A 21,519-nucleotide genomic window follows, 5' to 3' on the forward strand; every position below is an offset into this window, starting at 1 on the left:
TAACTGTGAATGTTATGTCCTCTTTCTATATATATTTGTTTCTACATGCTTCTCTTCCAGTGAGTATCCTATAAAATTCTTCATCATCTCAGAAAAAATAACTCAAAATAAGGAATTAACCTACTAAATCTATAGCTACAACTTTATTTTTAATGATTCATTACCTTATGCTCCTGCATTTGAATGCTGCTTACACATATCTATCCACATGGTGTTCTACTTCAAACACTTCAGAGCTCTGAGATGAGAGCAAGTACTATAGGTAAATAAGTATCAGCTTATGGTGTCTAATAAAAACCAAGTATCTTATTTCCAAATTTAGTCATGTAAGCTCCCTTCCTCATCAATACACAAAGAAAGGTACCTTAAAGGTCAGTTCAGCTCAAGCTGGTGCATGTCTGGTGGTGTGTGTGCCTTTCCAGGGACTGCAGGAGCCCAAGAGACTCTTCATGCTGGATGAGATCTGCCCTGGCCACGCTGCTTGATCTGCTCGTATTAAAGAAATGCTCCACTTTTCAATTTTTTACCAACATAAATCATTCAACTTCTCCAGTAAATCTCCTTTCAAAAGTGCTACACAGAGAGTGTAAGCTCACATAACACCAACACTGGCTCTTTATGTAGGCTGAGTATGAGCATGGACTGTGTCTACACAGCACCCCAGCTACTGGGACAGGAAGATCCAGTTTTCTATGGCTGGGTTATGTGAACAGTAGGATCCCAAAGGATGGATCAAGCATGAACATTATTGTTCTTAATATCGTGTATGAATGGAATAAAGACATGGTGAGAGAGTCAAGTATCTTGCAGTTCCATTCTTCCACCTGCCAAGCTCCATGTGCTACAAGGAAGTATCTGTGTGTGTATCTGACTTAACTATCCAGAGGATAATGTGAGCCTGCAGTGTCCTGAGGTCTGCACCCTGCAAGCTGAGCTGGTCACTCTGAGATAGCCAAAGCTGGCATTCACCTGAGGGGAACAAATTCTCTATAATGCTTTTAAGAAGGGAGAAAGAAAAAGAACCCAAAAAAGGGGGCAAAAAACCCCCTATTTGGATAATGATTTTTTAAAGAGACTACCTGCTGGCCTTTTGACCAAAGTACTGGAAAATTGATATACATGTGCATGGGCATTTTTTAAAATTATGCATAAAATTACAAATTTCCCTCTAACTAGTAGATTTCAGATATTTCTTTAATATCAATCATGGTAAATTTCAGCTCTCACTTTTCATATACGTATCTAACATTGCAGGCAGAACTAGAAAATGCCCACAGTTATAGAATGTGGTTGCTCACAATGCCTAAAGTTAATAATCCATTCCCTTGTAGTCCTGCAGCATTAAGAAGTTCCCCATGGTCTCTCTGCTGGCTAACAGCTTCTGAGGCCAGGAGAAACATCTGTGGAACTAAAAGGCCCAATGGGGCTCCATTTCTTAGGGGCCAGCTAAGATGGACCCCCTGAATGTCATGAAACCCTGAAGGCAATAAAACCAGGGAATCTTGTTAGTCATGGGAGAGATGATGTCAGATACTTCAGTTTTATCTCCAGTAAAATTAATTAACCAACTAATAAAAATGTCTGCTTGCTGTTATGAGTTAGCACCAATTATTTATGAAGATTACAAAGGTTTTCAGGGATTGTGAGGTGTGCTGAAGTAGCTTTTTTGCTAGAAACTCTGTTAATTGTGTGTATTAGAGAAAAAGAAAAAGGTGGTTCCAACCTGTCATGCCTCAGTGCCCTCATATCAACATACACTGTGGTGGGATCTGGTCCAGATGTTCCCTGTAAACAACAACATCAGCTAATCAGAACCTGGAGGCTAGGAGGAAAAAAAGAGTTTTACCTTCCAAATAACAGAACATTCATTTCACTGCTAATTATGCTAATCAAATGACAAGTTATATTTAAGATATTCATCAATAGCTCAGCTTTACAAAATCAGAAAGAGCACTGGAAAACATACCTACCATCAGGTACCTGTACCCTAGGGGTGAGAAAAACATCAAGCAGCCATACTGCTCAACCAAACACATGTCAACAGAGGTTTTATTTGCTACAAAAGGCCAAGTAATCAGCACATGGATACACACAAAAATGTTAAACACATTTCGCCATATAAAGGAAGGCAGAAATTGCTGAGGAGACACAGTTTAATGGCAGAAGCACATGGTCAGGAATGTGAAGCATGGTTTACTGAAAGTCTTCCATACATGCAACAGAGAATATACTTGAAGCTAAAGATAGTAAAGGCAGCACGCATGACATGGACCAATGTGGACTGAAGGTTTGTAAGAAACTTTTTTTTTTTCAGTCTTCCACTGTATAATTTAAACACTTGCTTTGTGTCACAATATTTAGTTACTTGAAAAGCACTGGAGTAATTTTAGCTTCCTTTCATACAGAGATGATACAGTCTTTTAGGCCCTTTCACCCACAGCTTTCCTGCAGTTTTGTGACCTGTTATGATCTTCCCTTATCCAAGACTTCAAAGTCATCACCACTGAATATCATGTGAATTGTCAATAGTCTAGGCTAGGGTTCTTTTCTCTGCTGCATACCACACATCACTGCTAAGCAGAAAGCTAAAAGAAAAGCAAAACTTCATTTTGAAACAATGGAACTTTGGAATTTTTTTTCCCCAGAAGATAAATTCATCCTACAGGTGCAGGAACTCCTTCATTACAGAATCATAGAATGTTAGGGGTAGGAAGGGACCTCTGGAGATCATCTAGTCCAACCCCCCTGCCAGAGCAGGTTCACCAAGAGTAGGTTGTACAGGAAATGAGTTAGATATTTACTACTTAAAACATCAGACAACATAAACTCCAAATTATTTCTGTCTCATTTGGGATGTATCACAGAGTATAATTCTTCATGTTAGAAATGTCTAAGACTAAATTTTGCACTTCTGCAATGCTGGCTGGTAGTTCCCCAACTTGTGGAGCACTAAAAATTCTGATGAAGTTCCACAAGTAGATAATTTTCATATTGAAAGAGAGGAAGGGTTACAACTACCAACTGACACTGCACAGATACTGATAGTGACCCACCACCAGAGGAGAAAAGGAGTAGTAGAGCTGCACATGCATGTTAGCCTCTTTAGCTTGTTATACACAATACAAGATACAATATCCTCTCTAGCTATTAACGACACAATTTTCTAGTTACTAGTAAACTCAGCAGTGTAACAGACTAGTGCTGAGTGGAGAACTTCTTTGAAATATCTGCAGTGTTAAAAAAACAACAAACAAAACCAAGGAAAAATTTATTATCTTTAAAAATGAAACTAAACCTGAATTGATTTATAAAATAATGGAAACAGTCAAGATTGAAAATCAAAGACAATCAGTATGGTATTTGTTATATTCAGTGTGAATGAGATAGTTACAACAGACAGCTAGTATTTAATGAAACCTGTATCCAGATAAAGCTATACTGGACTTGTTTATAATTTCATAGAAGGATCTGAAAATCCCCAAATCTCCAGACTCAATTTCTAGTCTGTCCCACTGTTGGAAGCTGATAGGTGGGTATTGAGGGAACACGAAAATCCCCTACCTGCTCGGCCAGCTTCCCCAGCCTGTGAGGCTATAGCAGCAAGAATAGCAGGGATGAGGGAGAGAAGGAAAGAAGGTAACACAAGACAAAAATAATAATAAAAAATGGGAATGAGGGGTGGGATAAAAAAAAAAAAAAAAAAGAGGAGAATGCAAAAAGCAGGGAGTAAAATAAAAAGAAAAACAATGTCAAATACAGGAATCTTACAAATTAACCATTATACCATTAAAGGTTAAAAAAAGTAAAAAAATGAGGTGTCAACATTTTAGTAGAGCAACAGAAGAGACAGCCGTAGACTGCTAACCTTAGACAAACAGACTTAAATGGTTTTAGGACACTACAGACAACGTTGTTAGTGGAAAATGTGTCTCGCATACTGATTTTTTGTTGTTGGTTTTGGTGAAGAAGTCAGTAAACATGGCCCTGATATTTTAATGCACATCCACTGAGACAGGAGTTCCAGGTCTGCTATTTCACTACTAAAAGAAGTTTGTAAACGATGTCCTCTGGAAACAAAAAGCAAGTTTTTTGGAAAAAAATAAAATTAGTACACATGGAGAAAGATAATTATATCTTGTTTGATACAGATTAACCTGCTCCTAAAGTAAAATAGTATCTAGGCTTTGTGCACAACCTAACTACTAGAAGACCAGAACTAAATGGAGTAACTTCAACATTTTTTAATTATTAGTCTATTTTCTGTGATAAAAATTGTAGTAAGTGTAAGAACTATAAAATTAAAAGCTGATAAAACCCCATCAGTTCTCCACCAAAATCGATAAAGCAGAAAGAAGACAAAACACATTGGTGCCTCGTCCCAAGCCAGCAGTGTCATGTGAAGCATCAAACACCAGGTGGCTGCAGTGGGACTCGCCCTACAACTTCTGAAAATAACTGATTCTGATAGCCCTGGTATCCCACATCCCTCTCATCAAGCTCCTGTGTTCCAGAAAAGTTTAAGACTGTGCAAAGCTGCCATAGCAGAATCTCAAACCAGGATTATTTGGGATGCAAGGGAAGATGAAGCATTTGAAAAAAAAAATAGGATGATCTGCTGCCCCCAAAATAGAAATATTACTAATAAGCCAGGTTGAACACTGCAGTGCAACTGCAAGAAAGCAGGAGAATTGCTAAAATACATCTCCTACATAATTCATTGTTTGTGACTGGATTACTGGTCCAGAGAGGACTTTGAGAGCACCAGAGCCTCATACGGCTTATAAGTAAGGAAGGGCTTCAGAAACAGCTGTTGAAATCTCAGAATTGTCCTTCTGTGTCCAGCTGCAGCTGAGATGCTCCAAAAGTGTTTCAAAAGAAGCAGATTCCTAGCCAAAACCAGAGTGACTGACTCAATCTGTGAACATTTATTTTGTGAGACAGAGATAGAGAGCATCTGTAATGCTGGTAATAGGAAAAAAACAACATGACTTCTATCTGATACTTACTGAAGACACGTTAGGTAATGTTCAAGGAAATAAAATGGGCCAATTTCCTGTCTGAAAACAGCTACATCACAAGTTATATCTGTTGGACTAAATCAATCTTCTGCACATGCATAGACTGCCATCAGTGAAGCATCCCTGGTCTGTGCTAAACTCTGCAACATACCAGGCTTTTATTCTCTGGGAAGACACTGAAGGTCAAAACTCCCCAGAGAACTACCCCATCAAGTCAGCAGTGGGGACGACCACGTGCCAGGGCTCAGCCAGCCCATATGTAATTTCCACTGAAGTCAAAGGCCAAGCTCCATGTTCTCCCCTGCTTCCATCCCCAGGGTTTAAAACCAGGAACTAGGCAATTAGAAGTTCCAAGAATTTAATAATAACTGCTGTTTGGGGTGCTGTTTTGTTTTGTTATCTAAGGACATGGCCTTGGTGTTTACGCTAAGTCTCCTGCTCCAGTGATGCTCAGAAATGGAATTTTTGATGTACACTTGACAGTCTCATGTAGGCAAGCACAGCAGTTGGAGCTGTGAAAAGAACTTCATGGCATGACTAAAAGTAAAGGTGGGAAAACAGAATCTAAGGGAACTCACCCAGAGCTATACTACATTGCTGAAGTGTGAATTAAACATCTGATAAAGTGCCTGGTCTCCTGCTGCACTCTTCACTCAGCTATCCCTGATTACTTTTAATATGGAAGATCCTCAGAAAGTGTGATCTGTCACTAAGTAAAAAGAAACATTAACATTAAGCCCTTAATTTACTAGTAAAATTCCCTTTGCTAGACAGTGAAGGAAGGATTCAGTTCATGTAACTTTAGCAATCAAAGAAAAAATTATGCAGTATAAGGTAGGAAATATCTCCTCATGGTGAAGAGTCAGCTCTTGAGACAGGCCAAATGAAGCTCTCAAAGTATTTCTTTGATTCTACTAACTATGGATGGATAAGATATACCTTACTTAATCTTGTGGTCTTAGAGGTGACATGAAAGAAGGAAGATGAATCCTGCTTGCCTGCCCTAGATTGGGCAAATTTATCAGCACACTTTCAAGGTTAAGTAAGGAAAATGAACAACTTCCAGAAGTTTTGCCTCAAGTGAAACTGAGCTGCAGGTTAAATAAAATGAAAATATTTATTTCAATCATTTAAATGGCGATCAGCTAAAATCATAGAGAACTATCTGAGTTGCTGTAAGAAACAGGCTGCTTTTCGTATCTGTTTTTCTCTCTCTCTTGTGAATGCTAAGATGCTAGTTAATGATAATTAAAATACAGTGGATGCAATCTTTTAATCTGAGAAATCCCCAGACCTGTGACCATGCAACCTTAAAAGGTCAGATATGAATGGTATTCTTTAAAAATCCAGTCCAAAATGATTACATCAAAAGAAGCATAGTAAATTTGATCTAAGTTTGGGAGGAATTGAATACAAATGGCAATGTATTAGTCTGTCAGTGATGTTAATCCTGAAATTGAGATCATTTGGTAGACTAAGTCTCTTTTGTACCAGGGGGATTATAAGAATTATTTAATTTTTCAAGTAATATTTAATAAAAGCTCAAATTCTGCTCTTAATTTTTTATACACTTACACACAGACACACACATATGTGTACATACACACTTCTTCCCTCTCTCTTCTTTCTGGAGGGAGAACAAGACCAAAGCTTTTTGGAAGAATCAGAACACCTTCTCGAAGAAACACGACTCTTAGATTTGTCCATAAATTGGAAATTAAGTGAATATCACATCCGAGATGCATTTGAGGCAGCCCATAGAGAAGAAAGTCTGAATGGGCTTTTTGCTGATAGGAATCAGTAGCTGAATGTCAGAAGATATGTTTAGAAATGTGATTAGTAGATATGTGTTTCAGAAAGACCATTGAATAGGCTGGATCAGTTATCCCTGTGGAAGATACTGCTCCAGGAACCACATGCTGCTATCATGGATGACACATCTTGGAAAAAAACCAGCAAAGGCAGATGTTATTGACTCAAACATCTTTAGAAGTATTTTTATGCAGTGTAAAGATTCCAGAAATTAAGACCCATTTCTAGAACATATTGAAGGAAATGCTACTTTCAGGAACATTGTTGACCAGGGACTAAAATTCATTCTGTTCCTCAGCCCAGAAAACAAAACAGCCAACAAGCTATCATGGAATATCCCCAGCCATAAACTTCCAGATAGTTTGTAAAGAGTATTCAGTCTAATTCAGCATTTAGTCTTTGGCAGCGTCTACTACCAGATGCTTCAAATGATGCAACCCTGTATCTTTATATTCTCCATGAAAATTACTTGTTTCCTGGAGACGTAAGTAGTATCTTAAGTAACTTCTCAAGCCCCTTTAAAACTTGGCAGACTACCCCCAGTTTCAATGCTTCAAAATCCATTCCACTTGGATTGGTAACATTAATAAATAGGGCCTGTTATGAAATGGCTTTTTGTCATTCTGCACTAGACAGTGCATGGCTTTTAATCTGTCCTCTCAGGGAAGCCTGACACTAAGCTGTATGATCATCTGCGCTATTATCACCTCACTCAAGGTTCTCATTCTGTGCTGCTCTTAAAATTCATACTCAATATCTTTAATAATATTCCTCTGGAGAGTTATCCACTTTTGCAGTCTGCTTTGGTAACTCAAGAATCTCTGTGAAGACCAATCTAAGCAGCAAACTTCAGCTGGGGATTTAACACAATCAAAAGGTAGATGTGCATAATCAAGCACAGATCCATCCTAACTCCATGCTGATGAGAGTTCCAGTTTCTTTGAGTGCATTCAGATTTCCTGCATTTTTGTAGTGGGTTGACCAAGACAAGAGCTCAGCACCCACACAGCTGCTCCTTCTCCCCCTCCTAGTGGGACACAGGAGAGAACAGGAAGTGCAAATGTGAGAAAATCCATGGGTTGAGAGGAAGGCAATTTAATGAGTGAAGAGAAAGAAAAACCTAAGTGATATAATTGTAATAACTCACCATCTCCCGAAGCAGAAAGAGGCATAGCCAGTTTCTGAGCAATGGCTACTTTGGAAGACCAATCCCCCCTTTTTTAATCCTGAGCATGACATAATTTGGTATGGGATATCCCAGGTCAGCTGTCCTGGCTGGGTCCCCTCCCAGCCTCTTGGCTGGGGGCAGCAGGGTGGTGGTGCAGTGAGCAGAATGAGAAAAGGGGAAAGCCATAATGCTGTGCAGCACTCTCCAGCAACAGCTAAACTACTGCTGTGCTATCAGTGCTGCTTATATCACAAATCCAAGCCACAGCTCCATAAAGGCTCCTAGAAAAAAAATTAATTCCATCCCAGGCAGACCCAGGACAATACTATCTCCAACGAGGCACAGTTGTGCACTGAACCTGGCTTACTGCTGCTTAGTGTCATACCCTGGTTTTATTATTTGTCCTCAACAAATTACATATCTCACAAGTAAAACACCATGAGCAGTCCAGAGATCACTGTAAGCCTGAAATGAAGAGTTTCATTAGAGGCAAGCAAACTTCCACAGCTAAATCTCTCCTACACCATCCTACAAGTCTGGTCCCTCCATGGGCCAGGAGCCAGAGACATTCAGTAATTTTACAGAAGCAGCTCCACTACAGCTGCAGGTGGAACTAATGGGCACCATCCTGACCTGTCAGGAAAGTCAAAGCAGTCAGCCTTGAAGGTGTGGCAGCATTTCCCTTCTTCCCCTTATCTGTAAAAGACATCCCATGGGTACTTCAAAGGGTTAAATATACAGGAGCAAATTAGAAAACCATTGTTAGCAGGTAAACAGCTTATCTCTCCTGTTCTCCCTATTTACTTGAGGAAAAGCTGCCAGCATCCTTGCTGCCTGCTGTGCCCCCCCTCAGCCAAGTGTTTAAGCTTGATTGGGTTGCTGACCAACTGGTACCATCCAAATTGTGCTGCCTCAGGTGGGAGTGCCTAAAAACTTCCTAGATGTCTTCTGTTCTCTCTGACTTGTCATCACCCAGGACTCTAGTTACAGAAAAACAAATGAAGAAGCCAGTATTATTGCAAAGAAACAGTCAGTAGAAGAGATTTCAAAGTCTCAGGCTGTTCTTTTTGTATCAAATCCACAAGAGAAATATGGGGGAAGATGCTGCTTGAGTTGATTGACATTTCTAACCTACAAGATGCACTTTTCTCTCATTTTGCTAGGGTAAAACTATTTTGAAGGATTCAAGTGCTACTTCTGAGACTTTGTATTCCTGTTCTGTTAACATGCTGAGCTAGAATATCAGTTTTAGCCAAGGTCTGCTAAAGCCAGGATTCTTTCATGATGTTGAAAAGGGCAAGAGGTTAATGTAGGCACAACACACAGACAGACTGGTTTGTGCTGAACCCATCACCTGTATTTGTCACAAGTTTTGGATAAAACAAAAAAAAAAAAAACCCTTTACATTTACACTCAGGATAAGAACAGAAAATGCCTTATTTATAGGGTCACTGAGAAAATCTGTTATGGTTTCCACACGAAAGTAATTCTGCATCTTACATGCATGAGAAATCCTTCTAGAAGTAACTGTTAGATCTAAAATGTGGGATGCACCATATAGAGTAGTACAGGGAAATTGTACTGGGGAGACAGGGACTTTGAAGATGATCAAGACACGGTGAGTGACCAAACGGATATAGAACTTCCTAGCCAATGTAGCTGCCAATGCAGAAGACTATTTTTGCATTATATAAAAAGATTATTAAGTCAGAAATGATATCACATCAGAGTAGGCCCTCTGTGGCATAATTACAGGAATGACATGTGAAGTTCTGATACCAGATTTGGAAAGACAGAATGAAATAAGGATTCATAAAAATGAGACAAAGATCAGGAAAGCATGTCTTAAGATTCTTTATTTATCAAAGACTAAGATATGTATTAGAGTCATGATAGAAATCAGATTCTTATTCTAGATCAGGAAAATGTAAAAAGATCAAAAAAGAAAAGGCTGAATCTAATGCTAAGTAAATTTAAACTAGAAATAAGGCAAACAATTAAAAATTGAACACTTTATAAAAAGGAAAGATAACTTTCAACACTCCTGGAAGCCCTGAAAGATAAAATAATATACTGTAGATCAGTCTAAAACTATTTGCTCAGTGTAGTTACCATAGGGTGAAAACCTATAGTTACAGTGTTCATCTGTCCTTAAAATCATGACTTAATGAAGGTTCCTGTAGAATGCAAGTTAAATCCTGTATTATCCCTGGGCACTTTCTTCTTATTAATGGATCAAAAAAGAATGAAAGAGATGTACAACATAATTTTCCATTCTAAGCAATAAGCTGTGTGCAGGAGATACCTATCTAGTTAATTAAGTAATGCTTGGAATTTTTATAAACAGAAGGAATCAATTTTGTAACATACTAAAGCAAGCACTGGGAAACTAGATTTTATACTACACGAATAAATACTATTTTTGGAGTACTTTCTGTCACTACTATGCACTTTTCTGAATTACTGTATTCAGGGGTAGATCAAATGCTATGATTGCAACATGAGAGGGATGAATACTTGGCAAAATAACAGAAGTTTATTACCTGTATATGCAAGAACATTAAGTAAACATGCATTTTCTTAATATGCCTACAACCAAGTAGCCAAAGGAAATACAATGAATGCTTTACACTGAAAACCATTTTCTTGAAACAACTTTGAGCTAAAGGAGTGAAAACTCTTACCTGTAAACATATTGCCAGATTAACTCTACAGCCAAGTGATGTGCTGACAGCCCGTGGATGGAGACCAAGGTCTTTAAATAATTTTGAAAATGACTGAGTAAGAGCTATCCGAGGTCGTTCTTCAGCCACTACTACACATGTCCGGACGCGGGAAAGGTCCAGGCCCCTTGCCTAAAAAGAAGTTAAAATGTAACAAAGGCCACAAATGGGCAGATTTAATGAAAAACAGTCAGCAGTAGTTAAATGTATTACCTAGGTATTATGATTCAAGAGGAATAGTGGAATAAAGGCTAAAGTGCCAGTGTAATTTCCATCTTTCCTGGAGGCCGGATGGCAGGATGACAGTCTAATAGCTGCTGAAGAGCAGACACATAGCTTGTCATCTCAACATAGGAAGAGATGGGTATGCTAATTCTGAAGGGAGGGAATGCTATTTCCCCATATTAATTCAGAAAGCCAGCGAGTAATAGCAAACAGGAAGCAGTGTCTAGCCTTGGAAAAACAGATTACAAAATCATTAAGCAAGGATGGTAAGGGCTGAAGATTTAATACGTATCATTATCCTAGGATCTAATTTATTTCAGTAGCATACTGGAAATTCTAGATTATTTCAAAAATTTAATGTGCTATCTGGCTTATAATTCTGGGGAAAAAAACAGAGGATACACACTTCCCCCCTGCTCATTCAATGAGTTGAAAGAATACAGTACTTTTAAGTATGATTATTTAACTATAAGGTCCAAAACCAAACCGGTGCTTCATATAATCAGGTAATTCATAAAATACAATATACAACATAATACTCATTGGGTCTCTTGGATGTTTACATCTATGTTTTCCAACAGTTGCCTATCAAGACAGGTTGCAACACAGATCAGAAAGATTAGGTAAATAAAAGCCTTTCCTTGATGTTTAAGCCTTGTGATCTGAAAGAGAATGACTGATATTCATATACAGCCTTTGGCAAGGTATAACACAGCTTCTGTGGAAGCTGCCCTTGCCCTCTGATGATTTTCTCCTCGGTGCATTTAGCACAGCTGTCATGGCAGAGCAGGCTGACAAACACCACGGTGCCTACGACAGCAGAATTACTCACCTTCAGAGACTCTGTTTGCGAACCAAGTCCCTTAGTACAAAGCTCCATGACTGAATAGGAACAAAAAGTGTCTCTCACTTTGTACTGACTCACGGCAAGAAGCCACAGAGCAGGATTGGTCTCCAGTTCTGAGGGAGGAATCAAAATAGACTGGTGTCCTGAATACACACTGTAAAGACACAAGATTTGTTACTGCACGCTGGATGCCTATGTCCACAGATTCTCACAAGTTATAGGGTACTAAAATATAAAGTTTATCACAATGCTGGATGAACCATGTAATGTCTTACAGTGCTCTGCAGGTTCATTAATTTTACATTAAGTTTAACTCTGTTTTTTTGCTATAACTTCAGAGTCTATGAGGAATCACGAGAAATGCAGGAGAAACATGTTCCTAAAATTCTAATTTACTGAAAATGCTCATGGACTTTGCTTGTTAGAACTACACCAAAGAGAGCGAAATAGCTCGGTTATTAATGGTGCTCATAAACAGTATTATAATATCAACAAAAATTATGTGTTGCTGACAAATAATTAAGTTGAGCATTATAATTTTAACATACCTTGATTAAAAGAGTACTTGATTGCTTAATATGGAAATAACTCCTCTCCTGATGAGGCAAGCAAGAGGTTTGCAACCATTTTCAAGGGAATAAATTTGGCCCCAATTAAAAAACCCTTGTGGCTTTGAATTTCCTCTGTGAAGTCTTATGAACTTTTAAACCCAAATATAAACCCAAATACTACCTCCCCTGTTTACTGAATATCCAGTGATCATAACTATTGAGAAGATACACATATCAGGGTCCCTGAAGGAAACATTTGTGTCAGAGTGAATTTCTCTGGTACAAAAAAATTCTTCTCAAGGGAAAAATATTCCCAATTTCATGTCTGTATCTCCCACAGGTCCCATGTTGTTCACTCATCTCAGACAGCAAGATTTACCATTGATTTTTATAGTTCCCCTCACACCTTAATTTGTGATTTGTAGATACTTCAAATCAGAATAGTCAAAGCAAAGCCTTCTCAAAGCACAGAAGTTCTGAAAGGACCATAAAACCTCAGAGATTTATGATGCACCTGAAGAAATTAATTTGGGACTTGAAAACCTGCTATGTGAGCTTGGTAAAGTAAAGATGACATTTTCAAATTCAAGCACCTAAGGCAGGACACAAAATGGAATTTTATTTTCAGGAATATGAGCATCTCTGCAACATCTAGCATTAAGAAGATACACACCTTTGCAATTCTTGAAGATGGGCTGCTAACACAGATTCTCTCCTTGGTGAGTGAGTGTTCCCCCCTCCCCCCCCAAGCCCAGATGAAAGTGGTTTCACAGGCTGTGCAATTTAGAACAAGGTTTGTGCGACCTGGATGTCTTTTCTTGGCATGATAAAGGCACAAAAGCTTTAAAAGTCCAGCTACTATGACAGTTAATAATCTAAATAGCTTAGGTGCTGGAGTATGAGCCAGAGGATGTAATGGAATATGTTTGAACTACAGTTCAAATAATTTAATTTATCATACAGTAGAAACTTTATCTTTGACTGCTTGCCCACATTTATGCCACTCTAGATGATTCATGACCAGTGACTTGTCATGAAGTGATGTGTTCTCAGATGGGGGGGACTTAATGACTATTGCACAGGACGCTCAAATGAAGCATTGTGCTTTTATATTGCTTTTATGGAATCAAAATAAAGTATGACTGAACATTGAGCATGTGCTTCATAAACATGTGAAGAGAGATGTTGGCAAAGTTACCCAAGCCTGAAAGTAGTATGCCCTGAGCTCAAGTGACAGATCAAACCCAGCTATGGAGCAGCAACAGATTTATTTTAAATATTATTTCACTCTTTCTTTCTCAGCCAATTCTATGAAGTTTTTCAGACAAGACCAAAAGGTCTTAGTTCTTTGCAAATTTAAGATTATGGCCTCACAAAGTGTGTGATCAGTCTGGTAAATGAAAAGTTCATACAAATAGGAAGCTGTAACCACCTGAGTAAGGACCCGGGATGGGCTCCAACCTGTACCAGTAGAGTATATAGAGATGCAGCATTAAACCCTTCCCTGTCCCTGAACTACTCCAGTTGATGCAACCAATATCTGGAGAAAAAAGCCCCTGTGTCTTAATAGACAATCCACCAGGGAGTCAAATGTGGGAAAATTATTACACAGAACAAAAAATTGATTCGAAGTGCAGTTTACCAGGAAATAGTCTAAAATGGCAGAATTTGTGAAGACAAATTTACACCAAAAACACTTTTCCCCCTCAGCAACACCACTGACTGGGGGTAAAATACCTTGCTGGACAAGTAAGACACTTTTGTTTGCACTTAACATCCCACCAACAGCCATGCAGCAAAGTACAGGGATTTGGATGCAAAAGAACCCTGTTTTCTCTAGACTGCAGGAATGTAACACTTTTATGATCTGACTTTCACTAAGATCACTGATCAGACAGAAATTAAAAATGTTGCTAGAACCTTTTCTAAGTTTTCTAGTCCCTCAGAAATGGTGAGGAGTTCAGAGTGAAACTGCAGAGCAGAAGGGCACATCTATCAGGAAGGAAATTTCTTGTGGTGCAGAACCTCAGACATGTGCTGCTCCCATCTACTCTACATAAACCTACAGAAAGATGACACTACACCTGGGAACCTGATGACCAACACAGGCTTTGCTTACTGAGCTGTGGCTTAATCACCATGCATATCATCAGATTTGCTACAGTAGTTGGTACGGCTAGGAGAAGAACTACAAAGAGATATCTCTGGGGTGAATGTGCCAATTCCTGAAGTGGTTTATGCAGCACGTGGCCACCATGATGTCAGTGGTATCTTGGCTTACATCCCTGAATCATTCTCAGAAACATTATTCAGGTTTTATGAATCACTCCAAGCAACAAAACGTTCCTCCTAGCCACATATCCTTGCAAATTAACAGACTTTATACTTCCATCTTAACCCCTGAAAAGCTGTATGTCACCAATATTTTGGTGGAAAGAAGCCTGTACTCCCTTGTATAGTTAGTTGAAACATTTCTACCACTTTGGTGGTTTCAAATCACTGTGAGATGTTGGACAGCTTTTGCTTAGTATGGGTGCCAACAATCAAGCAGAGGACGATGCACTTGCGCAGACTGCAGTTGTGGAAGGCTGCTTTGGAGGTACTGGATAAAACTGTAAGAAGTTCTTTCTATAGAACTATAGCAAGTTCTGTCAATGCTGCCTCTATGTAATTCTAGGTACAGTAAAGATCTTTGGTAGGTACACCTAGCTATGGAGCATTCTAGAGATGGCAGAGTGAATCCTGAAACTAAGGCACTCGATAGAAAGTTCCATCTCACCTTGACACACAGTTATCATCAAAAGATAAAATTTAATGTCAGCTTTGCTGTTCTATTGCTGGAAGTAACAGAATAATGGTGAACACTGTGGCATCAGGGGGATCAAATGTGATATCAGGAAAAGTTGGGGGTTTAATTATAAATTGTGGAAGCAAAAGTTACCATTCTGAAATTGCAAAAATATATGATATAAAGCAAAAGGCACCATAACCTAGTTACATAAATACTGGGAAGGTACTGACACAAGATTGTTTCTCCTACTGCTGCAGAAATATTGTCATAAAAGTAACTGATATCTTCTGGTACCTCCTATATCTCCCGATATGTCTTACATCATGAATGTGCAGAACTGGAGTGGCTAGATGACAGACATCTGTCTCTACCACTTCTAGAAAATGCAAAAGGAGTAGACAAAGAAGACAAAAATGGAGAGTGACTGTAGTGCATCTGTGCATCATCTTGTCACTTTTGGGATGTAGATGTGGGGTGAAATGAAGTGGTAGCTGAGGTGAGAGATCATCTTTTAAAATTGCAATCTTATTTTATGGGATTGCAAAGCAATCTGGAGAAAAAAAACCTATTTGTGTGGTGGACAAAGCCCTGGATTTTGGCAGTAAGTGAAGAGCCTTGTCTGTCTGCTCTAAGCAAGGGCTGCCCAAGGACAGGAATACTCGAGTTACATGCACCAGGATATATTTTGGTATGAGGATGCCATCTGATCACAGCACCAGTTCCTCTGCCTGGCAGGCTGTTTTGGCAGCATATGGAGGTGCCGGGAAGGTCATCCTGGCAGTTCACTCTTCCACTGAATCAATGATTTACCCCATGTTGTGCTGAGGCAGATCAAGAGTGAAGTCTGAGGCTTTATTATAGTTCCAGAAATTTCAGCAGGGCAATAAATACTGACAAAAGACAACTGCAATTTGCAATTGCATTCTGGCAGGATACCAACCCACAGCTTCCCCGGCTTCTGGTGTCCTCAGGTAACGTGAGCTGCTTTTACACCTAAATGGAGAAGGCAAGTGGGTACTGCTGAGTCTTGTAAGTATATGTATTTAGTTTCTGCATTTCTGTAGATAAGGGACAGATATGAGAATCAGGCATTTGGTAAAGCTCAAAATAATTGAGTTGCCATGCCCTGTGAAGAGTCTGCATGCTGAGGGAACCTGCATGGGACTGAGCTAAAGCTTTCATAACCACCTGGAACAGAGCTTATAGGAAGGACAGTACAGGTCACGGAGTAGAATGTTTTATATGTCTGACCTAATGCTTCATAGGACTTGGGCCAAAATGAAACCTTCTTCTGTGTGCTACATGCACAAAAAAGGGGCTTTCTGAGAATAAGTAAAGGACCTCACGCCACCTGAAAAGTCCAGAGATGCCCAGCTGCCATACAGTGCACTAACAGCATGATTGCACATGGTGAGCACACTTAGAAAGTTCAACTGCTGTATAGTAAAGCATCATTGTGTAGGGCACACAGATTATCCTGGAAAGGAAGATCTCACCCAGAATGCTTATTAGGCTTCTGGTGCTGAGAATAGGTCCAGTCTTTACTTCCACGTCAGATTACTGGGAGCTGGTGAGAGTGGTGCTCACCCACCTCCCTGCTTTAACTCAGGCTCTGGTGTTGGTATCCCTATTAGCTATCCATAAGTATCTTTGGTTAATACTGAAATGGCAGCTATTTTGTTCCTGTGGTGCCTGCTGCTCCTGTGTTGTCTGCCCAGAATAAGAAGCAGAGGTTAACTGAAACCTCTTGTGACTGGCACGTCTTCCAAAGGCTTTAACCTCCCCCTTTCAGATGGGTGTTTCAGCAATCTCTGAGCCTCACAAAATAAGTTTTCTAACATGGCTCCAGGTTGCTCCTGGGCACTTCTGAACTGATGTGTAACTTCTCATTGGGAATTTTGTTGTTGACTGCTCCTGAGCACAAGCACATCACCAGGCAGCACCAGGAGTGTGAATCATACAGTGACTCAGTGGAACTTGGGGTGCTCAGGGCCATTTCAACACAAAGTCCCTCTATCTAAATGCTTAAAGCAGGAGAGCATGTCTTAAAAATCAGTTACGTTCATATCCTTCACTTTTCAGGTAGGAATTACCCTTTCCTGATGTGGCATTTAAGCTTCATTTATGGAGAGGCTTCCCTTATTTTGCAATAAGTGGGCTGGAAATTGGGTGAAATGCTCATGCCTTCCAGGTACTTCAAGTTAATCTAAAAAAACTAACAATAATTGATGAGTCCTAGCACACTGAATTTTTTTACAATGCAATTCTCATGTTAACGCTGCAATTCTTTTCTTCTTGCAGAGTTCCACCAGTTTGCTTAAGAAGAAACCTTGCAGCAGAAGCTACCCAGCAGCACCACTGGGAAGTTCAGCTTGTGGCTATGGAACAGAGAGAGAAGGAGCAGGACAGGAGAAAGCCACTTCAGTGCTGCTTACATGAAAAGCCTTCCCAGGACCACTTGACAGTTGTCACACTATTTATGATGTGGCCATTGTGGACTGGAAAATTCTGTTCATCTGGTCCAGCCTAACTCTTACTGAATTGCACTACTACAATATCAGTTTCGGATAAAATATATATAATCTCTTTAAAATTATTAATGTGCATAATTTTTAATTTATCTTCCAGTACTAACAGCACAATCGCAATATGGGTTGGCTTAGCTGGGCTAAAGTGGAGAAAAAATTCTTATTCTATTGCATCCCTCAGCACCTATCAATTAACTAAATCCTCATTAATGAACTGTATAATGTTCTACTCTGCCCCACAGTGACCAGCATCAAGATAGGGACATCTTAGTTTCAGGAAGCATGTTTGATTTTTGGGATTTAGTACTGATTTGGTTTTTCTTTAGCATTGGAGGATGTTTTAATTTTCTTTCTTTTAAGGAATGTAATACATTTTAAAATGTAACACAGTGCAAGACAGAATACTAGGATCACTGAGAATAATAAGTGAGATTATTAGATATAAAAACTCTATTACAACGTATTATTTTATTGAATCATTAGTAAGACTCTGTTAAAATTAGGAAGTGTGGGGGTTGTGAACTCACATGGGGATGATGATTGCTGCCACACCCAGGACGTGCTGTTCAATGACAAAGGTTCCAAGGAAACCCTGCTGGAGCATGCAGCCAGTTGAGAGGGAATGTGGTAAATCCCTTCTTTAAAAAATGTATTGCTCTGCTTTGCAAGGTTTCTTTTCTTTATTATTTTATACCCTTTAGGCCATAAAATAATAAATTTTTAAAAATGAAAACTTTGCAAAACTATGCAATATATTCCAAACTTACCAAAGGGCTGGCTCCATGCTCCAGCAGCTTTCCTAAGTAGCTTTGACTGCACAGAATGGGACATTCTGGGGCACCACAGTGGAGCAGGCCAGCACAACATCTAAGAACCTACAACGGGGATAAAAGATTAGTTCTTTTATGTCAATGCCTCTTTTGGTCTAGTTAATAAAGGGATTAAAATGTAATTGTGATTTTAATTACACCCCAGCACAGGAGGTTGCTTTCTCTTCCTGCTGGGCTCCTAAGATGAAGAGAGATCCTATTTAACTCTCAAACCCCCTATCTGATCAAAAATTGAAGATCCAAGTTCATTTCCATAAGCCATTAGATGTATTAATTTATTAATGAGAATGGTGACAGATAATCATCAGTTTACAATAGAATCCTCTGAGGTAGAAGTCTGGGCTTTAAAATATGGGGAAATATTTGGGAATGCTAAACAACAAAGAGTAAAATCCGAAGTTGCAAATTTTAAGCTTATTCGGACTGAGTCTAAGAACCTTGAGATTGTATTTTTTGCTGTCACATCAAATAACACTGATTTCTAAAAGAGTAATGAAATGTAAGCATTTAAGTGGAATTAATGAAGCTGTATCTGATGCTGGCTTTCTCTAAATGACAGCTGCAATGCAAGCAGCTTGCAAGTTTTCTGCTTTTATAAGAACAGGAGAGCAGTTGCAAAGAAGAGACTGATATAAGAAAGTAGAGTGTTACTGGCCTGATCTCAGTTTCTTGAACTGCCTTGTTTCCTTTCTCTTCTTTGAAAACAGTATAAAATTTTCTATTCCTCTCTAAGCTACAAAGGAGCACAGACCTTGATTGCTCTCTCCCAAAGGCTCACTGCCTTTACACACTTGCCAGTCATAACCAATTTTCTCTTCCTAGAAGGATGAATACTAGGAAGGATCTAAGGTCAGTAAATGCTTATATGTCGAAAATGTTCAAATAGGGGCATCATAAATCACTCGAGTTTTGCACAGGTCAACATTCATCTGTATTTTATGGCTCTGTCATAATGCTGCATATAAGTTATTCATGGATGCTCCATGTCCAAGCAGTATTCCATACAGTAATTAACTCCTTAGCTGAACTTTCCTCTGGTGCTCTGAAGTTCTCCCCTGGCCTCACTGAATTCCCCAGGACAAATCTGCCTTACCTCCCAGCAGAGTGAAGGCCTAACAGTGTTGATATCAAGGCATGCTGGAACACATGAATCTATATAAAAAATATTCAACTACCTTAAAAAAATCAACATAAAAAGCTTTACCTTAGACAGAGTGACTAAATTAAAATCCTAATATTTCTGAAAGGTTTTCTGAGGGTTTTTGTACCTTAATTTTTTTTGTGTGTTGGGGAAATAAGGTGTTGAAAAAAAAAAAGTTATTTTTTCCAAACAAAGAAATCTCTAATCTTATGTAAACTCTGAAATAATATTACTGTAGGTATCATTTAAATCAAGAATGAATTAAAACAAGTATGACTAAAATAAATCTGTTGATCCTTGGCCCACTTAATATTTAATAGCCTACTTTTAATTAAACCATACATGATGAAAACAAATTGTTGCAATTGTTGTCAAATAATGCTTTCTTCAGGTATTTAGTGGATTGTTAAAAAGTTTATCCCAACTATTTTTATTGCCCAGGATTATCTCCATTTTAGTAACTAAAACCAGCAGGACTGATAACACCATGGAACTTTCTATGGAGGAAGCAAAGATGTAGCACTACTATGACTCAAAGATATCTTCATAAAAATGTTCTCCATTAGCACTCCCACAGGGCTTTCCCTTTGTCTCTGCATCAACTCAGCTAACTTAAAAAAAAACCAAACAACAAAACAAATAAAAAAAAAAATAAAAATCAAAGGAACTGCTTTCAGTGCTGAGCTGTAACTTCCCTCAGGTATAGAGACTGACAGAATTATTAGATTTTTAAAATTCTTAACAAAAAAAGCTGACTCACATTTCACTAGAAATATGTGGGGGAGTTTCTGATAGCTTTGCCACTGGCATAGTAGTATCCTTCTGCATGAAAATACACTTCCATATCTCTGCAAAAATCACGTCCATCAGTCCCAGAAAAGAGGAAGTCCCTGATATCCACTGATGCTTTCAGACAGAGAATTTAGAGGAGGACATCAAGAAAACACTTCCTTAAGGTAATATTGATAGAGTGCTGCCTTCATCAAATAAAACTAGCCAGACTCTGCAGAGACAGCAGTAAGACAGCAGGTAGCAGGTCCCTGACCAGATACGTTGGTGCTCTGCACTCCTCAGTCTGAATACTTACGGCCATGACCCAGAAAGCAGATTCTCAGGACAGCAATCCACATACAGCTTCCAGCAATCCCAATAGCCCATGTCAGTCCCAGAGGTATTGTCTGTTCTTCCTGTGCTTCTACTGCTCAAGTTTTTTTTGTGTTATAATACAATGGAAATGGTATTTCAAAAAGTTGAGGAGAAACCTCACCTGCAGAGGCACCAGAGGACAAACCCAAGCCCACAGTAGGGGTCCAAGCAGATGGCGACTTCTCGGGAGGGATAAAGCTCACACTGCAGCTTAATAGAACGACAAAAGGCACTAGTGGCTGCATGAGACATCTGAAAGACAACAGCAAAGTAATTAAAATGATCAACTATGTCATTCAGAAGGCTCATTCCCAAACTGTGTCAAGTGCTTAAATCAGTTACAGGATAAATAGAACAAATAAATATTGACTTTGTGCTCAGTGTAAACACACATGTAATTTATAGCTAAGAAAACATAATTTTCCTTCAAGAGGACATCCATGTGTGTAACTGTGAAAGGGGATGGGAGACAGAATGAATGATAAGTTTGAAGTGATTTAGGGAGAAAGCTGTGAGTGGTTTCAAGATGTGCTCTAGGCTGTATTGCAAACTAAACTTTCTGAAAGAACAAAAGAATGATGGACTGCAGAATCTGAATTAAGTGTTTTGCTGATCATAAGTAACCCATTTCTAAGTACATATTTCTTAATACAATAAATTAAAAATGCTAATACACTTTTTATATTCAAGAGGATTTTGCATGCAAAATGGTACTAAGGACCTGATAATTCAGTGACAA

The 21,519-nt window shown here is 38.9% G+C and overlaps 1 protein-coding gene and 1 long non-coding RNA gene across 7 annotated transcripts in view; one reads left to right on the forward strand and one right to left on the reverse strand.

Moving 5' to 3' along the window:
* Nucleotides 1-21,519, reverse strand: part of DIP2C (disco interacting protein 2 homolog C) — a 302,091-nt gene that overhangs the window by 21,583 nt on the left and 258,989 nt on the right. For 4 of the 6 annotated variants that reach the window (XM_071734773.1, XM_071734770.1, XM_071734771.1 and 1 more), the window contains 5 exons: nt 20,902-21,032; nt 11,779-11,947; nt 10,683-10,853; nt 3,562-3,591; nt 1,724-1,785 (listed from right to left, as the gene is read on the reverse strand). In XM_071734773.1, coding sequence (XP_071590874.1) covers nt 1,724-1,785; nt 3,562-3,591; nt 10,683-10,853; nt 11,779-11,947; nt 20,902-21,032 — 563 coding nt within the window. The remainder of the gene's footprint in view (nt 1-1,723; nt 1,786-3,561; nt 3,592-10,682; nt 10,854-11,778; nt 11,948-20,901; nt 21,033-21,519) is intronic. The other 2 variants (XM_071734774.1, XM_071734772.1) reach the window with 1 other exon arrangement.
* On the forward strand, nt 15,904-20,018 carry LOC139792056 (uncharacterized). Its single transcript, XR_011724127.1, has 3 exons — nt 15,904-16,164; nt 17,222-17,326; nt 17,437-20,018. It is a non-coding gene; the product is annotated as an uncharacterized lncRNA (long non-coding RNA).

Source organism: Heliangelus exortis, chromosome 2 (assembly GCF_036169615.1).
Source record: "Heliangelus exortis chromosome 2, bHelExo1.hap1, whole genome shotgun sequence".
Lineage (NCBI taxonomy): Eukaryota > Metazoa > Chordata > Aves > Apodiformes > Trochilidae > Heliangelus > Heliangelus exortis.